Source organism: Oryx dammah, unplaced genomic scaffold (assembly GCF_014754425.2).
Source record: "Oryx dammah isolate SB20612 unplaced genomic scaffold, SCBI_Odam_1.1 HiC_scaffold_13, whole genome shotgun sequence".
In the NCBI taxonomy this organism is placed as follows: domain Eukaryota; kingdom Metazoa; phylum Chordata; class Mammalia; order Artiodactyla; family Bovidae; genus Oryx; species Oryx dammah.
In genome coordinates, this window is record NW_024070197.1 from 57,262,325 (window position 1) to 57,283,125 (window position 20,801).

General features: G+C 40.9%; 1 protein-coding gene across 1 annotated transcript; it reads right to left on the bottom strand.

Moving 5' to 3' along the window:
• Window positions 1–4,781: 4,781 nt before the first annotated feature.
• On the bottom strand, window positions 4,782–14,963 carry DYNLRB2 (dynein light chain roadblock-type 2). Its single transcript, XM_040254072.1, has 4 exons — window positions 14,837–14,963; window positions 12,338–12,413; window positions 6,099–6,266; window positions 4,782–5,030 (listed from the first exon to the last, which is right to left on the bottom strand). Exons 1-4 carry the CDS (start codon window positions 14,837–14,839, stop codon window positions 4,987–4,989), a joined length of 291 nt encoding a protein of 96 aa, XP_040110006.1. The 5' UTR covers window positions 14,840–14,963; the 3' UTR covers window positions 4,782–4,986.
• Window positions 14,964–20,801: the final 5,838 nt, after the last annotated feature.

A 20,801-nucleotide genomic window follows, 5' to 3' on the forward strand; every position in this document is an offset into this window, starting at 1 on the left:
ATTCAAATGTATTCTTTGTAATGGCTGAGTAATACTCCACTGCGTATATGTACCACAGCTTTCTTATCTGTTCATCTGCTGATGGACATCTAGCTTGCTTCCATGTCCTGGCTATTATAAACAGTGATGTTGCACTATAGTTTTGAAAGATGCTGCCATGGCGGAAACTGGGTAGAGTACACAGGATCTATGTTATTTCTTACAATTTCATGTGAAACCTTAGTGATCTCAAAATAAAACAATTACTAGGAAAAAATGGATATAAGGTAAATATGACAAAAGTTGACATCTATGCTCTGTGGGTCGTGGAAAATCTGTTGTATTTGTTCTATCATCGTTACTGTTTTCAGAGTGTTTGAAATGCTTAGTAGAAATAAAGCTTCCTGGCACTTCCCTGGTGGCCCAGTGGTTAAGACTTCGCCTCCCAGTACAGGGGGTGCAGGTTTGATCCCTGGTTGAGGAGCTAAGATCCAACATGCCTCAGGGCCACCAAACAAAACCATAAAACAGAAGCAACATTGTGACAAATTCAATACTTTAAAAATTGTTAAAAAAAAAAAAAACCCTTCCAGAATTATCTAGGCAGTCTTAGACATGTGTGTCCTTGCTCAGAACCAGCTCCTGGTTTGCTCAGGCTAGTGCAATGGAGGGACAAGCCTGAGGAGTTTTGCAGGTGGTGATGCTGATCCAACTGAGAATCATGCTCCTGACTTCTTACTGTCCTTGTTTAACCTGGGAAGGCACTTAACCCTCCTTGAGGGCTGGGACACCCTGCTTCCCCTCCACCCCACAGGACTCTGCTGAATCTCCTGGGCATGTGAGCAAAATGGGCAAAATCACACTTCTGATTCTTGGTGGCCGTTCAGTTCAGTTCAGTTGTTCAGTCGTGTCTGACTCCTTGTGACTCCACGGACTCCAGGGACTAAATGAGACATGTAAAGAGTTTAAATGTAAAAATAGAAAGGACTGTCCAAAAGATCACTTAGATTGGATTATAATCTTTAGAGAGTGAAGTGTTTTCAGCCTGGCATCACAGGACAGAATTTGGCTGATGCAGGTCTATTCACATGGATTCTGAATGATGATCAGAAGACATTCCTTATCTGTGGAGAGAGATGGATAAAGTTTCAGTTCAGTTCAGTTCAGTCGCTCAGTTGTGTCCGACTCTCTGCAATCCCATGAATCGCAGCACGCCAGGCCTCCCTGTCTATCACCATCTCCCGGAGTTCACTCAGACTCATGTCCATCGAGTCCGTGATGCCATCCAGCCATCTCATCCTCTGTCCTCCCCTTCTCCTCCTGCCCCCAATCCCTCCCAGCATCAGTCTTTTCCAATGAGTCAACTCTTCGCATGAGGTGGCCAAAGTACTGGAGTTTCACCTTTAGCATCATTCCTTCCAAAGAAATCCCAGGGCTGATCTCCTTCAGAATGGACTGGTTGGATCTCCTTGCAGTCCAAGGGACTCTCAAGAGTCTTCTCCAACACCACAGTTCCAAAGCATCAATTCTTTGGTGCTCAGCCTTCTTCACAGTCCAACTCTCACATCCATACATGACCACAGGAAAAACCATAGCCTTGACTAGACGGACAAATTTTAATCCACCCTAAAATTTTGTTGTTGTTTAGTCACATAGTCGTGTTTGACTCTCTGTGACCCCATGGGCTGTTCCCCACCAGGCTCCTCTGTCCATGGGTTTTCTCAGGCAAGAATACTGGAGTGGGTTGCCATTTCCTACTCCAAGGGATCTTCCTGGCCCAGGGATCAAACCTGCATCTCCTGCACTGGCGGGCAGATTCTTTACCACTGAGCCACCAGGGGAGCCCACCTTATGTGTTAGGCTACCCTAAAAATTAAATAAGTGAATGCTTCAGCTCATCTGCTTTTCTCTTCAGCACATCGCTTGGACCTTGTGTAGACCAGTGGTTTGCCAGCCTGGCTGCACATCAGAATCACCTGTTGAGCTTTAAAAACAAACAAACAAACAAACAAACCATTACCTGGGAGCCCAGCCCCAGAGATTCTGACTTTATTGGTCTGGGGTGGAGTTCCAGGTATCAGTAAAATTTTATTTTTTTAATTAAATGATAATTGCTTTACAGAATTTTGTTGTTTTCTGTCAAACCTCAACATGAATCAGCCATAGGTATACATATATTTCCTCCCTTTTGAACCTCCCTCCCATCTCCCGCCCCATCCCACCCCTCTAGGTTGATACAGAGCCCCTGTTTGAATTTCCTGAGCCATACAGCAAATTCCCGTTGGTCATCTATTTTGCATATGGTAACATAAGTTTCCATGTTGCTCTTTCCATACATCTCACTCGCTCCTCCCTCTCCCCATGTCCATAAGTCTATTCTCTATGTCTGTTTCTCCATTGCTGCCCTGTAAATAAACTCTTCAGTACCATTTTTCTGAATTCCATATATATGTGTTAGAATATGATATTTATATTTCTCTTTCTGACTTACTTTACTCTGGATAATAAGTTCTAGTTTCTTCCACCTCATCAGAACTGTCTCAAATACATTCCTTTTTTATGGCTAATATTCCATTGTGTATATGTATCACAACTTCTTTATCTGTTCTTCTGATGATGGACATCTAGGTTGCTTCCATGTTCTAGCTATTGTAAATAGTGCTGCAATGAACAATGGGATACATGTGTATTTTTCAATTTTGGTTTCCTCAGGGTATATGCCCAGGAGTGGGATTGCTGAGTCATATGGTGGTTTTATTCCCAGTTTTTTAAGGGATCTCCATACCGTCTTCCATAGTGGCTGTGTCAATGTACATTCCCACCAACAGTGCAAGAGTGTTCCCTTTTCTCCACCCCCTCTCCAGCATTTATGGTTTGTAGACTTTTTGATGATGGCCATTCTGACCGGTGTGAGGTGCTATCTCATTGTAGTTTTGATTGCATTTCTCTAATAATGAGCGATGCTGAGCATCTTTTCATGTGTTTATTAGCCATCTGTATGTCTTCTTTGGAGAAATAACTGTTTAGGACTTTCCCCCACTTTTTGATTGGGTTGTTTGTTTTTCTGCTATTGAGTTGTATGAGCTGCTTGTATATTTTGGAAATTAATCCTTTGTCAGTTGTTTCATTTGCTATTATTTTCTCCCATTCTGAGAGTTGTCTTTTCACCTTGCTTATAGTTTCCTTTGCTGTGTAAAAGCTTTTCAAGTTTAATCAGGTCCCACTTATTTACTTTTGTTTTTATTTCCATTACTCTAGGAGGTGGGTCATAGAGGATCTTGCTTTGATTTATGTCATTGAGTGTTCTGCCTATGTTTTCATCTAAGAGTTTTATAGTTTCTGGTCTTACATTTAGGTCTTTAACCCATTTTGAGTTTATCTTTGTGTATGGTGTTAGGAAGTGTTCTAATTTCATTCTTTTACATGGAGCTGTCCAGTTTTCCCAGCACCATTTATTGAAGAGGCTGTCTTTGTCCCATTGTATATTCTTGCCTCCTTTGTCAAAAATAAGGTGCCCATAGGTGAATGGATTTATTTCTGGGCTTCTACCTTGTTACATTGGTCTATAATTCTATTTTTGTGCCACTACCATACTGTCTTGATGACTGTACCTCTGTAGTATAATCTGAAGTCAGGAAGGTTGATTCCTCCAGCTCCATTCTTCTTTCTCAAGACTGCGTTTGCTATTCAGGGTCTTTTGCATTTCCATATGAATTGTGAATTTTTTTGTTCTAGTTCTGTGAAAAATGTCATTGGTAATTTGATAGGGATCACATTGAATCTGTAGATTGCATTTGGTAGTATAGTCATTTCCACAGAATTGATTCTTCCTACCCAGGAACTTTTATTTCTTTTTCTTCTCTGATTGCCATAGCTAGGACTTCCAAAACTATGTTGAATAACAGTGGTGAAAGTGGACACCCTTGTCTTGTTCCCAATCTTAGGGGGAATGCTTTCAGTTTCTCACCATTGAGAATAATGTTTGCTGTAGGTTTATCATATATGGCCTTTACTATGTTGAGGTAGATTCCTTCTATGCCTATTTTTTAAAGAGTTTTAATCATAAATGGGTGCTGAATTCTGTCAAGTCTCTTTCTGTATCTATTGAGATTACCATATGGTTTTTATCTTTCAATTTGTTAATATGGTATATCATATTGATTGATTTGCCTATATTGAAGAATCCTTGCGTCCCTGGAATAAACCCAACTTGATCATGGTGTATGAGCTTTTTGATGTGTTGCTGAATTCTGTTTGCTAAACTTTTGTTGAGTTTTGCATCTGTGCTCATCAGTGATACTGGCCTGTAGTTTTCTTTTTTGTGTGTTGTCTTTGACTGGTTTTGGTATCAGGGTGATGGTGGCCTTGTAGAATGAGTTTGGAAGTGTTCCTTCCTCTGAAATTTTTTGAAAGAGTTTTAGAAGGATAGGCATTAGCTCTTCTCTAAACATTTGATAGAATACTCTTATGAAGCCATCTGGTCCTGGGCTTTTGTCTTTTGGGAGACTTTTGATCACAGCTTCAAGTTCAGTGCTTGTAACTGGATTCATAATTTCTATTTCTTCCTGGTTCAGCCTTGGAATATTGAACTGTCCATTTCTTCCAGGTTACCATTTTATTGCCATATAGTTGTTCATAATAGTCTCTTATAATCCTTTGTATTTCTGCATTGTCTGTTGTAACCTCTCCTTTTTCATTTCTAATTTTGTTGGATTCTTTCTCTTTTTTTGTTGATGAGTCTGGCTAAAGGTTTGTCTATTTTGTTTATCTCCTCAAAGAACCAGCTTTTAGTTTTATTAATCTTTACTACTGTTTCTTTAAGAAACTTATTTATTATATAGTTAAATCACAAATTTACAATACATTCAAAAGGGACTAAATGAGACATGTAAAGAGTTTAAATGTAAAAATAGAAAGGACTGTCCAAAAGATTGGATTATAATCTCAGGAATCTTTAGAGAGTGAAGTGTTTTCAGCCCGGCATCACAGGACTTGGCTGTTGCAGGTCTATTCACATGGATTCTGAATGACGATCAGAAGATATTCCTTATCTGTGGAGAGAGAGGGACAAAGTTAATCCACCCTAAAAATTTGTTGTTGTTGAGTCACATAGTCGTGTTTGACTCTCTGTGACCCCATGGGCTGTTCCCCACCAGGCTCCTCTGTCCATGGGTTTTCTCAGGTAAGAATACTGGAGTGGGTTGCCATTTCCTACTCCAAGGGATCTTCCTGGCCCAGGGATCAAACCTGCATCTCCAGCTTTGGTGGGCAGATTCTTTACCACTGAGCCACCAGGGGAGCCCACCTTATGTGTTAGGCTACCCTAAAAATTAAATAAGTGAATGCTTCAGCTCATCTGCTTTTCTCTTCAGCACATCGCTTGGACCTTGTGTAGACCAGTGGTTTGCCAGCCTGGCTGCACATCAGAATCATCTGTTGAGCTTTCAAAAAAAAAAAAAATTACCTGGGCCCAGCCCCAGATTCTATTGGTCTGGGGTGGTGTTCCAGGTATCAGTAAAAATTTTTAAAAAGCTCTCCAAGCAATTCTAATGTGCACCTTGTGTGAGAACACAGGTGCAGGTAAAGCTTTATTTAATTTGTGGGCGACTCTGATTTTACAGCTGCATTATAGAGAAGTTTGCTCGAGACTAGATTTAGGAACATGAGTCCTGTTTTACACTGACATCCACTAATATTGTGAATGCACCTCCTTCGAGGAAAGAAGTATTTCTGTGGCGGCTGGCTTTTGGTGGCCCCAGTGAATGGGCTCTGCCCCAGGGAAGGTTTGAGACCCAATAGACCTTTGACCCACCCTCTGCTTTATCCCCTGGATAGGAGACATTTCTCCCACTCTTCAGGAGGTCCATGTGCTGAGTTCACATAACAGGAAACCTATACCTCCTAAACATTTTACTAACAACAGGTACAAATGGGCAAAATCCAACTTCTTGACTGATTTCAAGGGATTTTCAGATTCAGACTTCTTCGTTTTATAACTGAGGAACGTGATGTGTCATAGTGCGTGTTAAAACCCACAATCCCCATCCTTTGAGACACAAAGCCTTTATCCAGTAAAGTAGAAAGATGCCTGAAATGTGAAATGAAATGGGCCAGATTACCTGGGGCTACCATGATTTCATGTTTCTTGGATCTGATCCTAAGAAAAGTTAGGTCGTTCTGAGGGTCAATGTCACGGACGGTGCTCTTGGCTTTCATGGTCAGCTGATGCAGGAGACCTGCGTACTGAACTGTTGTTGAGTTATCCAAGGTCGTTCGGATGGGAATGCCTGGTACAAGATTTAATTATGGGTTAAACATTTTTTTTCTTTTTATAAAAGTAATAGGTGCATCATAGAAATACTGGAAAATACTGGTAATTTTAAAAAGGAAGAAAAAGTGATGACTCATATTACTCACTGGAACAATTTTACTTTATTTCCTTCCAATCTTTCTGCCTCCACATGGATTTTAAAATTTAGTTGGATCAAATTATAAAAGTAGATTTGGCTGTTGCTTTTTTCTTCATTCAAAAGGCAGCATACAAGTTTCCCTTGTTGACGGTGCCATCGACATTATTTTTAATGGCTGTAGACTTTACTATTCTTTGGATACAGCATAACATGATCAACCCCCTACTATTGGATTGTTAGGTTGTGTGTTTTTGTTTTCGTACCTAATGGTGATGACCACTTTTATACACAAATCTTTTGGAAGTTGTTAATTGATTATTTCAGTAGTAACTTAACACGTTTCTATATGAAATGCATTCCCCTAAGCATCCTGTCTGGAGAAAGCAATGGCAACCCACTCCAGTACTCTTGCCTGGAAAATCCCATGGACGGAGGAACCTGGTGGGCTGCAGTCCATGGAGTCGCTAAGGGTTGGACATGGCTGAGCGACTTCCCTTTTACTTTTCACTTTCATGCACTGGAGAAGGAAATGGCAACCCACTCCAGTGTTCTTGCCTGGAGAATCCCAGAGACGGCGGAGCCTGGTGGGCTGCCGTCTATAGGGTTGCACAGAGTCGGATGCAACTGAAGCGACAGCAGCAGCAGCAAGCATCCGGTCTATAGTGAGTTCACCGCGAGAAGCTGTGAAAAGTCCGCTTGTGACATGGTGCTAGTTTCCTGAGACCAGAGATAGAAGGGGGTATCTGCACATGCTAGAGAGTATATCAAAAGGGGTTTTCAGAATTTCTTTGTAACTTCCTCATACAGTATTTTGCAAACCTTAATTTTTATGCTAGAAAACACAGCCACAGAGATGCTGTAGTTTGGCTGGGCATTCCCTGGTTTGCACTCATTCTTGGTTTAAGCGTGATTAAATTTGGCTACTAGTGTGCTCTATTGTTTCATTATGAGTGTAAAACAGAAACTATTAATTTAGCTGAAAAAACAGACAAATATGCGAGTATAATTTCATTCGTTCAAATCCATCCAGCCTCTCTTCAGCTCACTCCGTGGTTTTTGTGGAACAGGTGCTGTGCCAGGTATTTTACATATATTGTATCTAATCAGAGCCGGCCTTCATATTATTTTGAAAGCTACCTAATAAGCCAGGGAATTCCAAGGATTTGATTTGCAAATGTGCCTTGAGTGTTGGGGGACGTATGAAGGTGAATCTGGGATGGCTGTCAAGTTCCTCAGGAACCCAAATGAAGGCCCATCATTAAAAAAGGCTAAGGGGGCTCTCTTGGTTTTTTCCCTCAGAGAATGTAGCTCCAGAAACTGGTATGAGTGCTTCTAACTTGGGACTTTGTTTTTCATGAAAATCTTTGACAGACTCGACTCTGACTTTGAAACAGACTACTTTCTTTCCCCTTTAAGATATCCTTTCTCTCCAGAGTAGGTCTTGCCAAACAAGATGAGGAGAACAATATTTATAAGGAAAACCTTTTCAGTAAATAAGGTTTCATAGAAAACTTGTTAATTTCTGTATTATTGTTTGCTGGCCACTTTCTCTCCAGAAGTCAGTTCTGTCTTTCACACCTGGCGAACCATCACAGCGTGTGTGTCTTTACCAAGCAGGAGACTGGAAGTGGAGCAAGCACTCCACCTTTTAAGAGCGCTTTTGACCAGTTTTATTCTGCATCACGAAGAGTGACTACCTACCAAGTCTGCATGCTCAGTGTCAAAAAAGAAATACAAGCAGAATAAATTATTTAAAGTGCAGATGACAAGATTATGAATCAGATGCTCGGGCCTACTTAGTCAGTCTATTCATGATCCAAGTCAATAAATAATAGACCTAGCCTTCCTGAATAATAAGTGTGCACCGTGGAAACTCTTGGAGTTCTTCATATCACTGTGGACCCTTGGGGAAAAAAAATCAATCAACAAATATTTATTGAGTTCTTGCTTGGGACCATGTGAAGTAATTAAAAAATAATTTATTAGGAAGTAATTTTAGCACACGGCAGGGAATGCGCCCACTTCTCCTTCTGCGAGGTAACCACTCCTCTCAGTTTCTCTGGTGTCCTTGCAGAGATATTCTAAGTCTGTTTAAATATGTTCATGTTTGTATTCTTTAACTGTATCATTCTCTATTCTGTACCTTAACTTCTTCCATTTGATACACTTGGGAAGTTGGTGCCTTCAGTCCACATAAGGCTAGGGCATTCCTCTTAATGGCTGTATAATGCGACTGTTGAATGGATGCTTTGTAATGCACGTAACTAATATATCTTCCCGACAAGCATTTGGGCTGTTCCCAATCTTTGCCTTTTATAAACAAGGTGACAGAATATGTCTGTGTGGATGCCATTTCACATTTGTATATACATGTGTGTAGGATAAATTCCTAAAATGTAACTTCTAGAACAAAGAGTATAAATTCAATATTCCTGAATTTATGACACTGCTTTAAAAATATGACTCTTTATGATCCCACTAAGGTGGTTACTCTTCAACTGTACACTTGTATTTTGGTTGCTAGATTATATTTCAAAAATAAAAGGAAATGGCTGGATGGTTGGATAAAATCTAATGAAATTCAAATGATGGATTGTTAGAAATGTCAAGAATATTTAAAATTAAGAGCCTGCAGAAATCAGGCTTATATACATAAGAATATACAACGGAAATGACTGTCTGGGAAACGAATATGCATGTTCACCAGTATCTAGTTCAATGATCAGGACTGTAATATTGTAAACAATGAATTATTTTATAAATGGGAAATGTTAACAAAGAATCTAACAAAACCTACACCCCTCAGCACTGGGTTAAACTGATAAGCTCACTTCATTGTCATGGATAAGTCTATGTTTCAAATAGTGAAACCAAAGGACTCTGTTGAGCATGGCAGAGGATGAGATTTAATGTATAAACATGGTAGAAGCCTTACCTCACCACAATTAAAAACCTAAAAACCTGTTAAAATGATTTGCCTGGAATTAATCAACTAAAACCATTGGAAGAGAACAAGAACACACAAATAGCAGCTTAGTTAAATATTTACAGTGTTAAATTTCATGGGACTTCTGAATGCTGCAAAGCTACATTGTAATAAATGGCACGTTCATTTAAACTTGAGTAGGCTGTTGAGATGGAGTATTTCATTTCATTAGAGTCACACAACTTATACCATATGCTATTAATAAACATCCTTGTCATACACTCTGGTTGTTAATAATCTGACCATAAAAATAAGCCCCTCATTTATATTTTTTGGGAAAAGGTTAATTTGGCTTTCAGAAAAGTGCCCCAAACCTTAACACAACCTTTTCCTAGTAGAGGTTAATTAGAAGTTAATGAGTATGAGAAATAATATTGTGTTACCCTTGGATGAGAAAAGTGTTAATTGAGAGACCTCAGGAAAATACAAGTCATCTTTAATTCAACTGCTCAAGAGATAATCACTGTTAACACATCCCTGCCTTTTCTTCCAAATTTCCGTGTGTATGTGTGCCTGGCTGTATTTAGGATTTAAAAATACTGGTTACTGCTTCGTTTCCTGCTTTTTTTTTCATCTAATATTGTGAGTAGTTTTTCATGACTAAATATTCTTCAACATTTTAAATAGAGTAATGGTTCATTGAGTAAATATTACATAATTAATTTAAAAATTTCCCTACGGTTGGGAGAGATTTATTTACTTATTTGTCTGTGTATTTATTGTGAGAGAACTGGGTTTGGTCCCTGGGTTGGCAAGATCTGCTGGAGAAGGGAAAGGGAACCCACTCCAGTATTCTGGCCTGGAGAATTCCATGGACTGTATAGTCCATGGGGTTGCAAAGAGTCGGACAAGACTGAGTGACTTTCACTTTATTGCTGTTATATATGATGCCTCTGTGAGATCCTTTGCACCTAAATCTTTTCTTCATTATTCCTTAAATAAATTCCCAGGAGTGGAATTACAGATCAAAAGGTATGGATATTTTTCCGATATTTAAAGCATATTGCCAGGATTATGAACTTTAGACTAAGTCTGCCATTAGATACATTGTCCTCGGGGACAGGATTGGTGAATGAATGTACCTGAGTTAGTCGCTAAGTTGTATCTGACTCTTTGAGACCCCATAGACTGTAGCCCACTAGGCTCCTCTGTCAGTGGAATTCTCCAGGCAAGAATACTGGAGTAGGTGGCCATTCCCTTCTCCAGGGGATTTTCCTGAACCAGGGATCGAACCCAGGTCCTCTGCATTGCAGGCGGATTCTTTACTGTCTGAGCCACCAGATGGGTTGAATAGAGTCCCCTCCAAAATTCAAGCCTCCCCTAAACCTCAGAATGTGATCTTATATAGAAACAGGGCCTTTGAAGACTGATCATACTAGATTAGTGTGGGACCTAACCCAATGACTGAGGTCCTTATAAGAGGAGGAGAGAGTACAAAGAGGAAAACGCACATGATGATGGAGGCAGAGGTGGGAGCGATGCGTTTACAAGCAAGCGTACAGCAAGGACTGCTGGAACTCACCAGAAGCCGGGAGAGAGGCAAGGAAGGGTGCTTCTTTGAAGAAAGCCTGGACCACTGACACCTGGATTTCAACTTCTAGCCTTCCAGAACTGAGAGAGAATAAACGTCTAATCTTTTTAAGCCACTAAGTATGTGGTGCTTTGTTATGGCAGCCAAAGAAAACAAATACAGCCTCTCTGTGAAGTCCTTCAAATCTTAGTGGGTGTGATAGAGCTTATGCAAATCCTGGAACTAAAATCAGTTCAACCAGAACAATGGACTCAGACTGGACTGCCTCCTGGAAATATTAGGCATAGCTCTTTTACCTGTAGGCTGACGTTAAAACCTCTCCCTCCTGATCACTCAAGCTGGGTGAATTTATTACTTGACATTCTCTTGACATTGAGCATTTAAAAATTTTATTATTTTGTAAAACACATCAAATACTTTATCTGTACAAATTAATTAAAAATTTCCACATTCACAGAACTACTTCATTACAATTCTGTTAAGTATTGGGTATTGTGCCAGGCCCTTGACAGTTATTATTTCACTTACTTGTCACATCATCAGTAAAGTAGGTTATTTTCCATTTTTAATAATAAGGGATTGAAGTTCAGAGCTTAAACAGACTTTCAGTGGGTAGTTGCTCAATAAATATTTATTGATGGATTTGCTCCACAATAATGATTAGCAGTGAGAGTCCGTTGCCAAGCACTGAGTTGGCACTGTGCCAATTCCATGGTTATACCATGAATTATGTGAAGTAGCTACTCTTGTTTCAACTAACATTCTGGGATCTGTGGCACCTCTCGCCCTTACGGATGCCTGAATTAGCAATGAAGCCAGCAGAAGCCTTTAAGAGGCTGCCACCAAAGCTAAGCATGGAACAACGTGCCAGAGAGAAGGCTCTGTGGACTGTTAACAGGCAAGTTTCTGGTATAAGTCTACAGATTTCATAGGTGGAAATGTATTGGCCCTCCTTAAACTATAACCATGAAGACTATACTATAAATTACATTAAAATTAATTCTCAAAGATTTCATTAGCTATGGCGAAGGGACAATTTCTTTTAAAATGAAGATTGAAACACTGTATGCTTTACAATTTCAAAATGAAAGCAAACTGCCAACAATGGTATTCTTATCTTCGTTGTAACAGTTTTATAGCTCCTCCTGAAATGTTAGAAGAGTGTTTACCAAAGCTTTAAAAATTAGACAATGTACAGCACTTCTTAGGAATATATATACATTAAAAATTTTATTTCCCTACCTCTTAGCAGAGTGCTTGGCATGTAATTAATAGACACTCAATAGATGTTTGATAAGTAAATGATACAGCTAAAATATGTAAAATATACTTTTGATTTAAAATTCCAAGCTGTTTGCCTAAGACTTCAAAGACTAAAAAGGCTCTTGGTCTGCTTCTGTGTGTCAAGAAGGCAGCCTGTGATGTATTTACCTTCTGCGTTTACAACCATCGTTCCTATAACCCCTTTATGGCTCTGGATCCTCTTTAGGGTTTCCTCCACCTCTGCCTGGAAGAGATCAGGAAAAAAATTAACCAGAGTCTTCATGGTGATCCCAGTCCTAAAAAGAGTAATGTTTAGAAAGATCCCTACTCCTCTGTCTCCTTAAACTAAGGTATTGGATGCTAAATCTCAGCTTTTGGAAGAGAGCTTTGAAACTGTCAACACCCATATGCAAACTTATATAAGATTCTCGACATATAACCCTGAAAAACATCTTGCCCTGAACTTTTGTTGAGACAGAAATCTTGCCTCACAAGAGCTCACTTCATTTTTATCTGTCTCTATTCACTGGAAAAGTATCCTTTATGTTGAACAGAAATCTGTTCCTGGTCATCTTTCATTCATTGATCTTTTTGTATTCATACAAAAAATCCCATTTCTACATTATAGATTAAAAAAATATTTATAGAGCTATATTACTACCTCCTTCCTTCTAAAAGCATCACTTAGTAAGAAATCATATTCTCAGTTGTAAATGTCATCTAATTGGGAGTTCAGATGATTAAATTAAAAATATTCTGTGAAAACAATGTATCCCAGGATTCTGTTGGTAACTACAGCCTGGATCTCAGGACAAGCTGAATGTTCAACCATAAATGTTATAATCCCATTATTGGGTTTTAAATTTAGCTTTCTGAATCTTATGCATAGACTATATTGTACCAGTTTCTTTCCTTCTACAAATGCTAAAATCAAGAATAATTTTTCCAGCCTGCATATTTTTCATAACAGAGTAATCACTGGATATTCTGAATTCAAACAGTATTCTGCAGAGTCTTTTGATGAGAGTTTATAAACTAATTTTGTTTCCAACACTGTATGGGTGAACGTTGTTACTTTTGTCAAAAGACAGTTTTCTTTTGACTCAGTTTTCTTTTGACCCTAATGTGGGTGGGAGCACTTATTTCCTCTTTCCACCACTATAGCAGGTGTTTTCTAAATTTCAGGCATTCGTGTAACAGGTTTTCAATTTCTGCCATTATAAATAACATCTATATTATTCACCCAGCACATTTTTAGAATTATCTCACTGCTAAAAGTTTAAATGAATGCATTTTAAAAGGAAACTATACATCACTACCACAAATGCAAACCCTGTATCGTTTGTCACAGGCAGAAATAGCCATAAAAAAGAGAGAACATATTAATAAATTCTACTCCAGTGAAAATTATGAGCCTGAGGTTTGCACTTCAGGTGAAAAATAAAAACTACTTGATGATAGATGATAGTGGCATTCAGTTCAGTTCAGCCGCTCAGTCGTGTCCGACTCTTTGCGACTCCATGAATCGCAGCACGCCAGGCCTCCTCGTCCATCACCAACTCCCGGACTTCACTCAGACTCACGTCCACCGAGTCGGCGATGCCACCCAGCCATTTCATCCTCTGTCGTCCCCTTCTCCTCCTGCCCCCAATCCCTCCCAGCATCAGAGTCTTTTCCAATGAATCAACTCTTCACACGAGGTGGCCAAAGTATTAAAAGGACCTAAAAGTGCCAGAAAGTCTCTCCTGGATATAGTCTAGAGGCTGAAACAAATGAAGGAGGAATAACTTTCTCTGATGTGATTCACTCTGGTTTTTGGTATTTCTGAGCCATCTTAAAGTAACAACTTATGTTTGCATCTCACTTTGGGAAACACTGCGCTAAAGCATAATACCTGTACAGGGGATTAAATAACTACTTTTTTTGTGCCATCTATAGGACAATGTCCACTGCTCCTTACAAGATCCGCTGACCTCTTTATCTTTTTCTGTTTTACTTCTCTCTCCCTGCTCGACCCAGCCTGTCCCTCTACTTTCCCAGGTGTTTTTTCCTTTCGTGATTTCTGAGCCCTCCCAATATAGTCTCTTAATTCCCATCGTCAATACCTTTTCATTCCTTTAAAAACAAAACACACCCAAAACGCTTTCGGTTTGTTCTTTTTCGACCTTTCCTCTTTCTCCATTTTCCTTTTCTTCGCCTCCCTTCTCCCATCCCTACTTCCTCTTTTCTCTCAATAGCTCCTTCTTCTCGCCCCTCTCCTCCATTCCCTTGCGCTCCTGTCCCATGTCTTTCTTTCCTCTCAGGGTGATTTTTTCTCCTCCACAGTGCCTCTTTCCCTTTCAAATTTCCCTCGCTGTCGAGGAGATTACTCAGTCCCCTCAGGATCTTTCATCCCTTCCGTATCTCTTTCTCGATATTCTTCCTCCTCAAGTATTACTCCCAGAAGACACCCCTAGATATCTATTCCCCAAGAAAGCTTCCCCCATCTACGCATCTTCCCTTCCTCCACGGTCGCCCCTTTTGGTCCTTCTAGCGTCTCCGTGTCGCCCCTCCAAGAAGCTTCTGGAGCTCCCAACCTTCCCTACGGCCCCGAGAACTGGGCAGCGAAGGGACCCTGCCTGTCGGCACCCTTGGCGGGAGGGTTGTTGACAGAGATCCCGGATTTACCATCTTATGGCCGGCGAGACTCTGGGCTCAGCCCTGCGCCACTGCGGCCTGGGATGTCAACAACGCTTCCAGCCGTTGCTAGGAGACAGTGGAGGAAGTGATCTCCCGGAAGCAGGTACCCGGGCCTGCGTGCGCGCGGGGCGGGCCCTGCGGAGCTTGCACTTCCGCCCGGAACTGGTTTGACCTTCCCGGCCGCCGTAGCCCGGGGCTGGGCACCGTTGCCCCGAGCACTCACCTGAGCTGAGGAGAACTGAGGTACTTAGGCCAGGCTTCGAGTCGTTCGTTCGAAGTTTCACTGAGTCATTCCTTGAGGTACGCGTTCGGTAACCGCCAGTTCCCCGTTCAAGAGCGATTTATTGACCACTTACCGTGTCCCGTTCTCTGGGCCTGCGGTACGTTCTAGAACGGGAGACAGAAAATGCGCGACAAACGAAGCAGTACTGTCCAAGTGTGATACGTGTTCTGGAGCAAATAAACCGGGGTGGTTCCGTCTGACCCCGGGGTGATATGAGGTATAGACTCAGCTGCCCTGTGACCCGCGGAGTTCCTGAGGCGCTGCCTTGTGCCGGGCTGACACATTTGTTCCCCCCGCCCACCAAGCACATTTCTTTATAATTGAAGACATATATATACACAATAGGTATGTATATATCGCTGCTGCTGCTGCTAAGTCGCTTCAGTCTTGTCCGACTCTATGCGACCCTATAGATGGCAGCCCACCAGGCTCCGCCGTCCCTGGGATTCTCCAGGCAAGAACGCTGGAGTGGGTTGCCATTTCCTTCTCCAATGCAGGAAAGTGAAAAGTGAGAGTGAAGTCGCAGAACATAGTAAATATATATTTATTAAGTTAATCTCCCCACCCCCAACACCGTAGGTGAAGTGTCATCATAACGTCTTAGGTTCTCCTGTGGTTGTAGCACCCCCAAGCTGCTCTTCCCTCAGTTGTAGAGCTGCTGCTTCCCAGTACTTATATTTAACCCACTAGGACTTTATTTTATTTTTTACAAAGCCATTTGCCCACATTTCTGAGTTGCTGAAAAGTGGCAGGTTAGTGCTGAGGTTCTGCAAACCTCCGTAGAAGAGCAGTCCACTGGGTATTTGAGGAACTGAGGGAGGAAACAAGTTAAAGGTCAACTAGGGATGGTTACAAGTCTCTTGGTCTTCCGAGGGGCATTGATATATCTTAGTAGTCTGGGAGGAAGAGACAGAGTGTACATGAGTTACAGTGGGAAAATTTTGTGGTTGGGTTGGCATCTCCTCCTGGGGTTTGAAGAGAACTTGAATGACTGAACTCTAGACAGGTCTTCCCTGGTGGCTCAGTGGTAAAGAATCCGCCTGCCAAGCAGGAGACACAGGTTCCATCCCTGGGTGGGGAAGATGCCCTGGAGAAGGAATTGGCAACCCACTCCATTATTCTTGCCTAGAAAACCCCATGGGCAGAGGAGCCTAGTCCGTGGGATCAAAAGAGAGTTGGATATGACTTAGCGACTGAGCATGCATGCACTAAATAAGTGGTCAAGTTGGGACTGCATCTCCATAGGGACCCCGCTATAGCGGCTCCCTGTAATACTGACTCAGTTTGTGCTTTTGTTTCTAATAAGTGAGTTACACCAAACAAGGCATGGTTATTGCTAGGGAAGTCATCTAGAATCTGAATAGGTCCTTGTCTTCCTGGTCAGGGAGGCACTGGAAAAATTTTAAACTTGACTTGGGACTAGATGATCCATTTCAACTTGGAGTCTTACCCTTTTCTGATACTATGTTATGTACAGAAACACTTGCTGAAGCCCTAGTTCTGCTTCATTTTTTTTTTCCTTTGAGAAACTTACTGCTTCTCAAAAAGCCAAGTCACAATGGCTAACTCATGCTCCCTTTTCACTCCACACTTGACACTCCAGCCAAGGTCGTTTGGAATGGGCAACTGAGATTCTGGGGGAGGAGCTGGTGTGTGTGTTTGCAGATCTAGTTCTGCACTGATAACTTGTATGCTTTTCAGTGATAAAAGTGTAGGCATCTATTGCAATACTGGATGAATTGTATAAACACTGATTCTTGGGCTCTCTGGGTGTTTTAGATCCAGGAGTTTCCTACTTGGTTGTGCAGCCATTTGTTTTGCTTCTAAAAATCAGTGGCAGTGCACCATGTTATCACTGATGTCAGTCAACTTTAATGAAGGAACTGACTGCATATGCGTGGTCCGTGAATCCTCTCCTTTCTGAAGTCAGGGTGTCAAACTCATTCAATAGCTGACAGCTGTGATTAGAGCAAAGAGAGACTCTGCATTGAAAGGCACTGGCAGGAGTATCCAACTGCTGAAAAAAGTAATAAGAAGTAGCCAAACTGACTTCCAACCAACAGTCAAGTTTGACTCACTGTGCACAGAAAATCAATGAGGAGAATATGAGCCATTTTCTCTGTATTGATTTTCACTTCTAATTATTCCTTGGAGGCAGCATGGTTTAATTTTTATGCTTTTTGAGGGACTATAATGAATATCCAGAGCTGTCCTGTATAAAGTATCTTGGCAGCATCTATCATGTTCCCTATACCCATGCTCAGTATATGGGAACCCCTGTTTCTTTTTTTCTCTTCTGTTCATCCCCTCACCACTTCTTTTGACCCACAGTAAATGCTAACTATAGTTCAATAACTTTGAACTAAAGTGAAAGACTTCATGTATAATACTTTTTGCAAGTACTCTTGAAGTGACCACCAAAGTTGTGGTACATGCAAAGATAAAGTCGACTGTTCTTCACATATAATTGTGTCAAAGTGAGATGATTTTTTGCTGGAGTCTCTCTCTCTAATAATTTGTTTCTACTCTCTGTTTAATCTGAAGAAATCCAGGTAACTTCATGAGCTCGAGTTTTATCTTGGTATTTTCAGTACCATCCCATAAAGGAACTGGCATTCCTACCAGTTGGCAAATACTAAATAATGAGCCAAGGAGTATACTTTGTGCCCATTTTCTCATAAGATAAGGCATTATTTGTCAGTTTAAACACAACTTCTCCTAGTACGCTAGTGATTTTGCTCAAAAAAGTATACACTAGATTCTTTGACTTCCTTGATGGCTCTGTGGTAAAGAATCTGTCTGCCAGTGCAGGAAACTCGAGTTCACTCCCTGGATTGGGAAGATCCCCTGGAGAAGGAAATGGCAACACACTCCGGTATTCTTACCTAGGAAATCCCATGGACAGAGGAGCCTGGCCTGCTACAATCCATGGGGTTGTAAAAGAGTTGGACGTGACTTACGACTAAATGGCGACAGCAACAACAGTTTGCTGGAAAATTGCCCTTAATACTGAAGCAGAATTAGGGGATGTCAGTGACATCAGTAAGTATTATAACTGACCCAGTACCATTTTAGAATGACAGATTTAGAGTTTCAGAAAATCAGCCATTTTCTACTTTATATTTGGACAAAGGCCACCTCTAGGGTAATTCTTTTCAGGACTCAAGTGTAACGTAAGCATTTACTTCCTGTAAGGGAATCTTTTCTGTTGTAATTAAATGGTTTCCTAGAGCACAGAATTTGGAGTTACATGCAGCTAGGGTTGATGTTTCTAAGGGTGTTTCTGTGAGTAAAGTAAGTTATAAGAGCTTCTGTTTCCTCACTTATAAAATAGGAAAGACAGCATCTCACTTAGAGAGTTTCTGGGAGGGGTCACAGATATTCTGTGGGTGACCTGCTTGGCTTGTGTCAGGCGCCCACTGTGGGCCATCTGGCCACGTCACTTCCTGTGTCGTTTCCTTTCCTTAGTGTCCTTCCTTATTTCCTCCATTCCTGTGCTCCCTTCTTTCCCTCTTTCTCAGCTTTCTCTTTCTCTAGCCTTTCCCTCCTTAACTTCCCTCCCCTATTCCTGTCCTCTCTCCCTTCTTGACTACTTTCTCTTCAACCTCCTTTTCCTTCATGCCCTCCTTATGAAAAAAATCTAGAATTTGTATTACTGACTTTCTCACTAAACATCTTTCCCTTTGTTCTCTTATTCCTCTTCTCCAGTTATTCACTTAAAATGTTCATCTAATGTAATTTATCTACCTCTCATCTCATTTTTTTCACAATTCCCATTTTTAAACTTCTCACTCCAGCAAGCAGTTTCCATCCTTGTGCACTGCACTCAGTAGATAGTCTCAGTATCTTAGGGGTGAGGGAAAATTGTTACTATTTCCTGGTCTGTTAATTTTATTCAAAGAAGAAAGGACTGAAGGGAGCAATAAGAGAACCATGTCCTTTATATACTCCCCCCCTTTCTTTTTCCTGATAATACAGTCAAAAGGTCTCTAGTCTATTTAGTTCAGAATTACTTTCATTGTTAGGTATAACACACAAAACAGTTTGGTGCACAAAAGTTGATTGGTGAGTTACTAACACAGGCCATGTGCCTAAAAGAAAATATACAATCAGTAAGTTACCACAAAGTGAACTCCTATGTAACCACCAACCAGGTCAGAAAATAGAACACTGCCCACATTCCAGAAGCTTCCACATGGTCATTTCCAATCATTACCTTCACATTGTATGGCCTGAAAAGCCTAAAATATTTACTGTCTGGATCTTCGCTGAAAAACTTGGTGACCTCTGTAATAGACATTTTTCCCCCTCTCTTGAGTCTTCTAAATATGTTTGATGGTTGAAAACAAAGCATTGTTAAAAGTATGTAAATGCAGTGTATAAAATCACAACACAGAGTAGGGAGGCTAAAGGGATGTATCCTGACATTCTACCTGACGCGTGTTCAAGTATTACTTCTAAGTAGACTCTGAAGTGAGGTGTGTAATCCGTAGAGGAACCAATAAAAATTTATACAGATACAATGAAGTGAAGTCGCTCAGTCATGTCCGACTCTTTGCGACCCCATTGACTGTAGCCTACCAGGCTCCTCCATCCATGGGATTCTCCAGGCAAGAATACTGGAGTGGGTTGCCATTTCCTTCTTCAGGGGATCTTCCCGACCTAGGGATCAAACCCGGGTCTCCTGCATTGGAGGCAGATGCTTTAACCTCTGAGCCACCAGAGAAGCCCCAAAACTCCATTCAGTTCAGTTCAGTTCAGTTGCTCAGTCATGTCCAACTCTTTACGACCCCATGAATTGCAGCACGCCAGGCCTCCATAGCATAATAGATAAACTGGAGTACTAAAAATTGTTCAAATAACCTAAAAGAGAAAGACAAACAGTGGGATGGAAAACAAATGGAACAATCAGAAAAAAAAGATATAATTGTAGAATTAAATTCTGATTTATCAACAGTTACATTGAATGGATACAGACTGAGCACACCAGTTGAAGAAGAGATTGTCAGAATTCTTCAAAAAATGACCAGTGACTTCTGTTTTTGGAAAGATGGAGTAGATGTATGTTTCCCTATTCTTCCCATGGAATATAACTAAAAGTCCTGCAAATTATATGTCTAAACCCAAGAAGACTTTGACAGATGGAATAAATCAGGCAGATTGGCTAGGGACCTTGGGACCCAAGGAATGACATGATTGTAAGTTACCTGGGTTCCTTTTTTGCCTCCTATATCCCAGACTAGGAACTGAAGAGGCTGGTAATGCAGAAATGCCGATAGGCACAGAAATGAAAAACAAAAAACCCAAAAGCCTACTCTTGAGTCCAAGGATCAGGAAGGGCCAGCCAACAAGATGGAAATACTTTGAAAATAACCACTGTACTCTAGCTAACTACTAGCAACCAGCCACCTTCATGTGGACAGGCAAACCCTGTGGAGAGATGCCTCCAGCTGTGTTTATTAGCTCTCTAGTCACTTCCACTAAGGAGTCAGAAATATCATGTAAACATTAATCAGAATAAGCAAGAATGTTAATATCAGCTAAGTAGACTTCACAGCAAAGAAAATTACCACATACAAAAGGAAAATTATTTAACGATAAAATGATCAATCCACAGAGAAGATACAGCAAATCTAAAAAGGTATGCATCAAACAACAGAGCTGCAAACT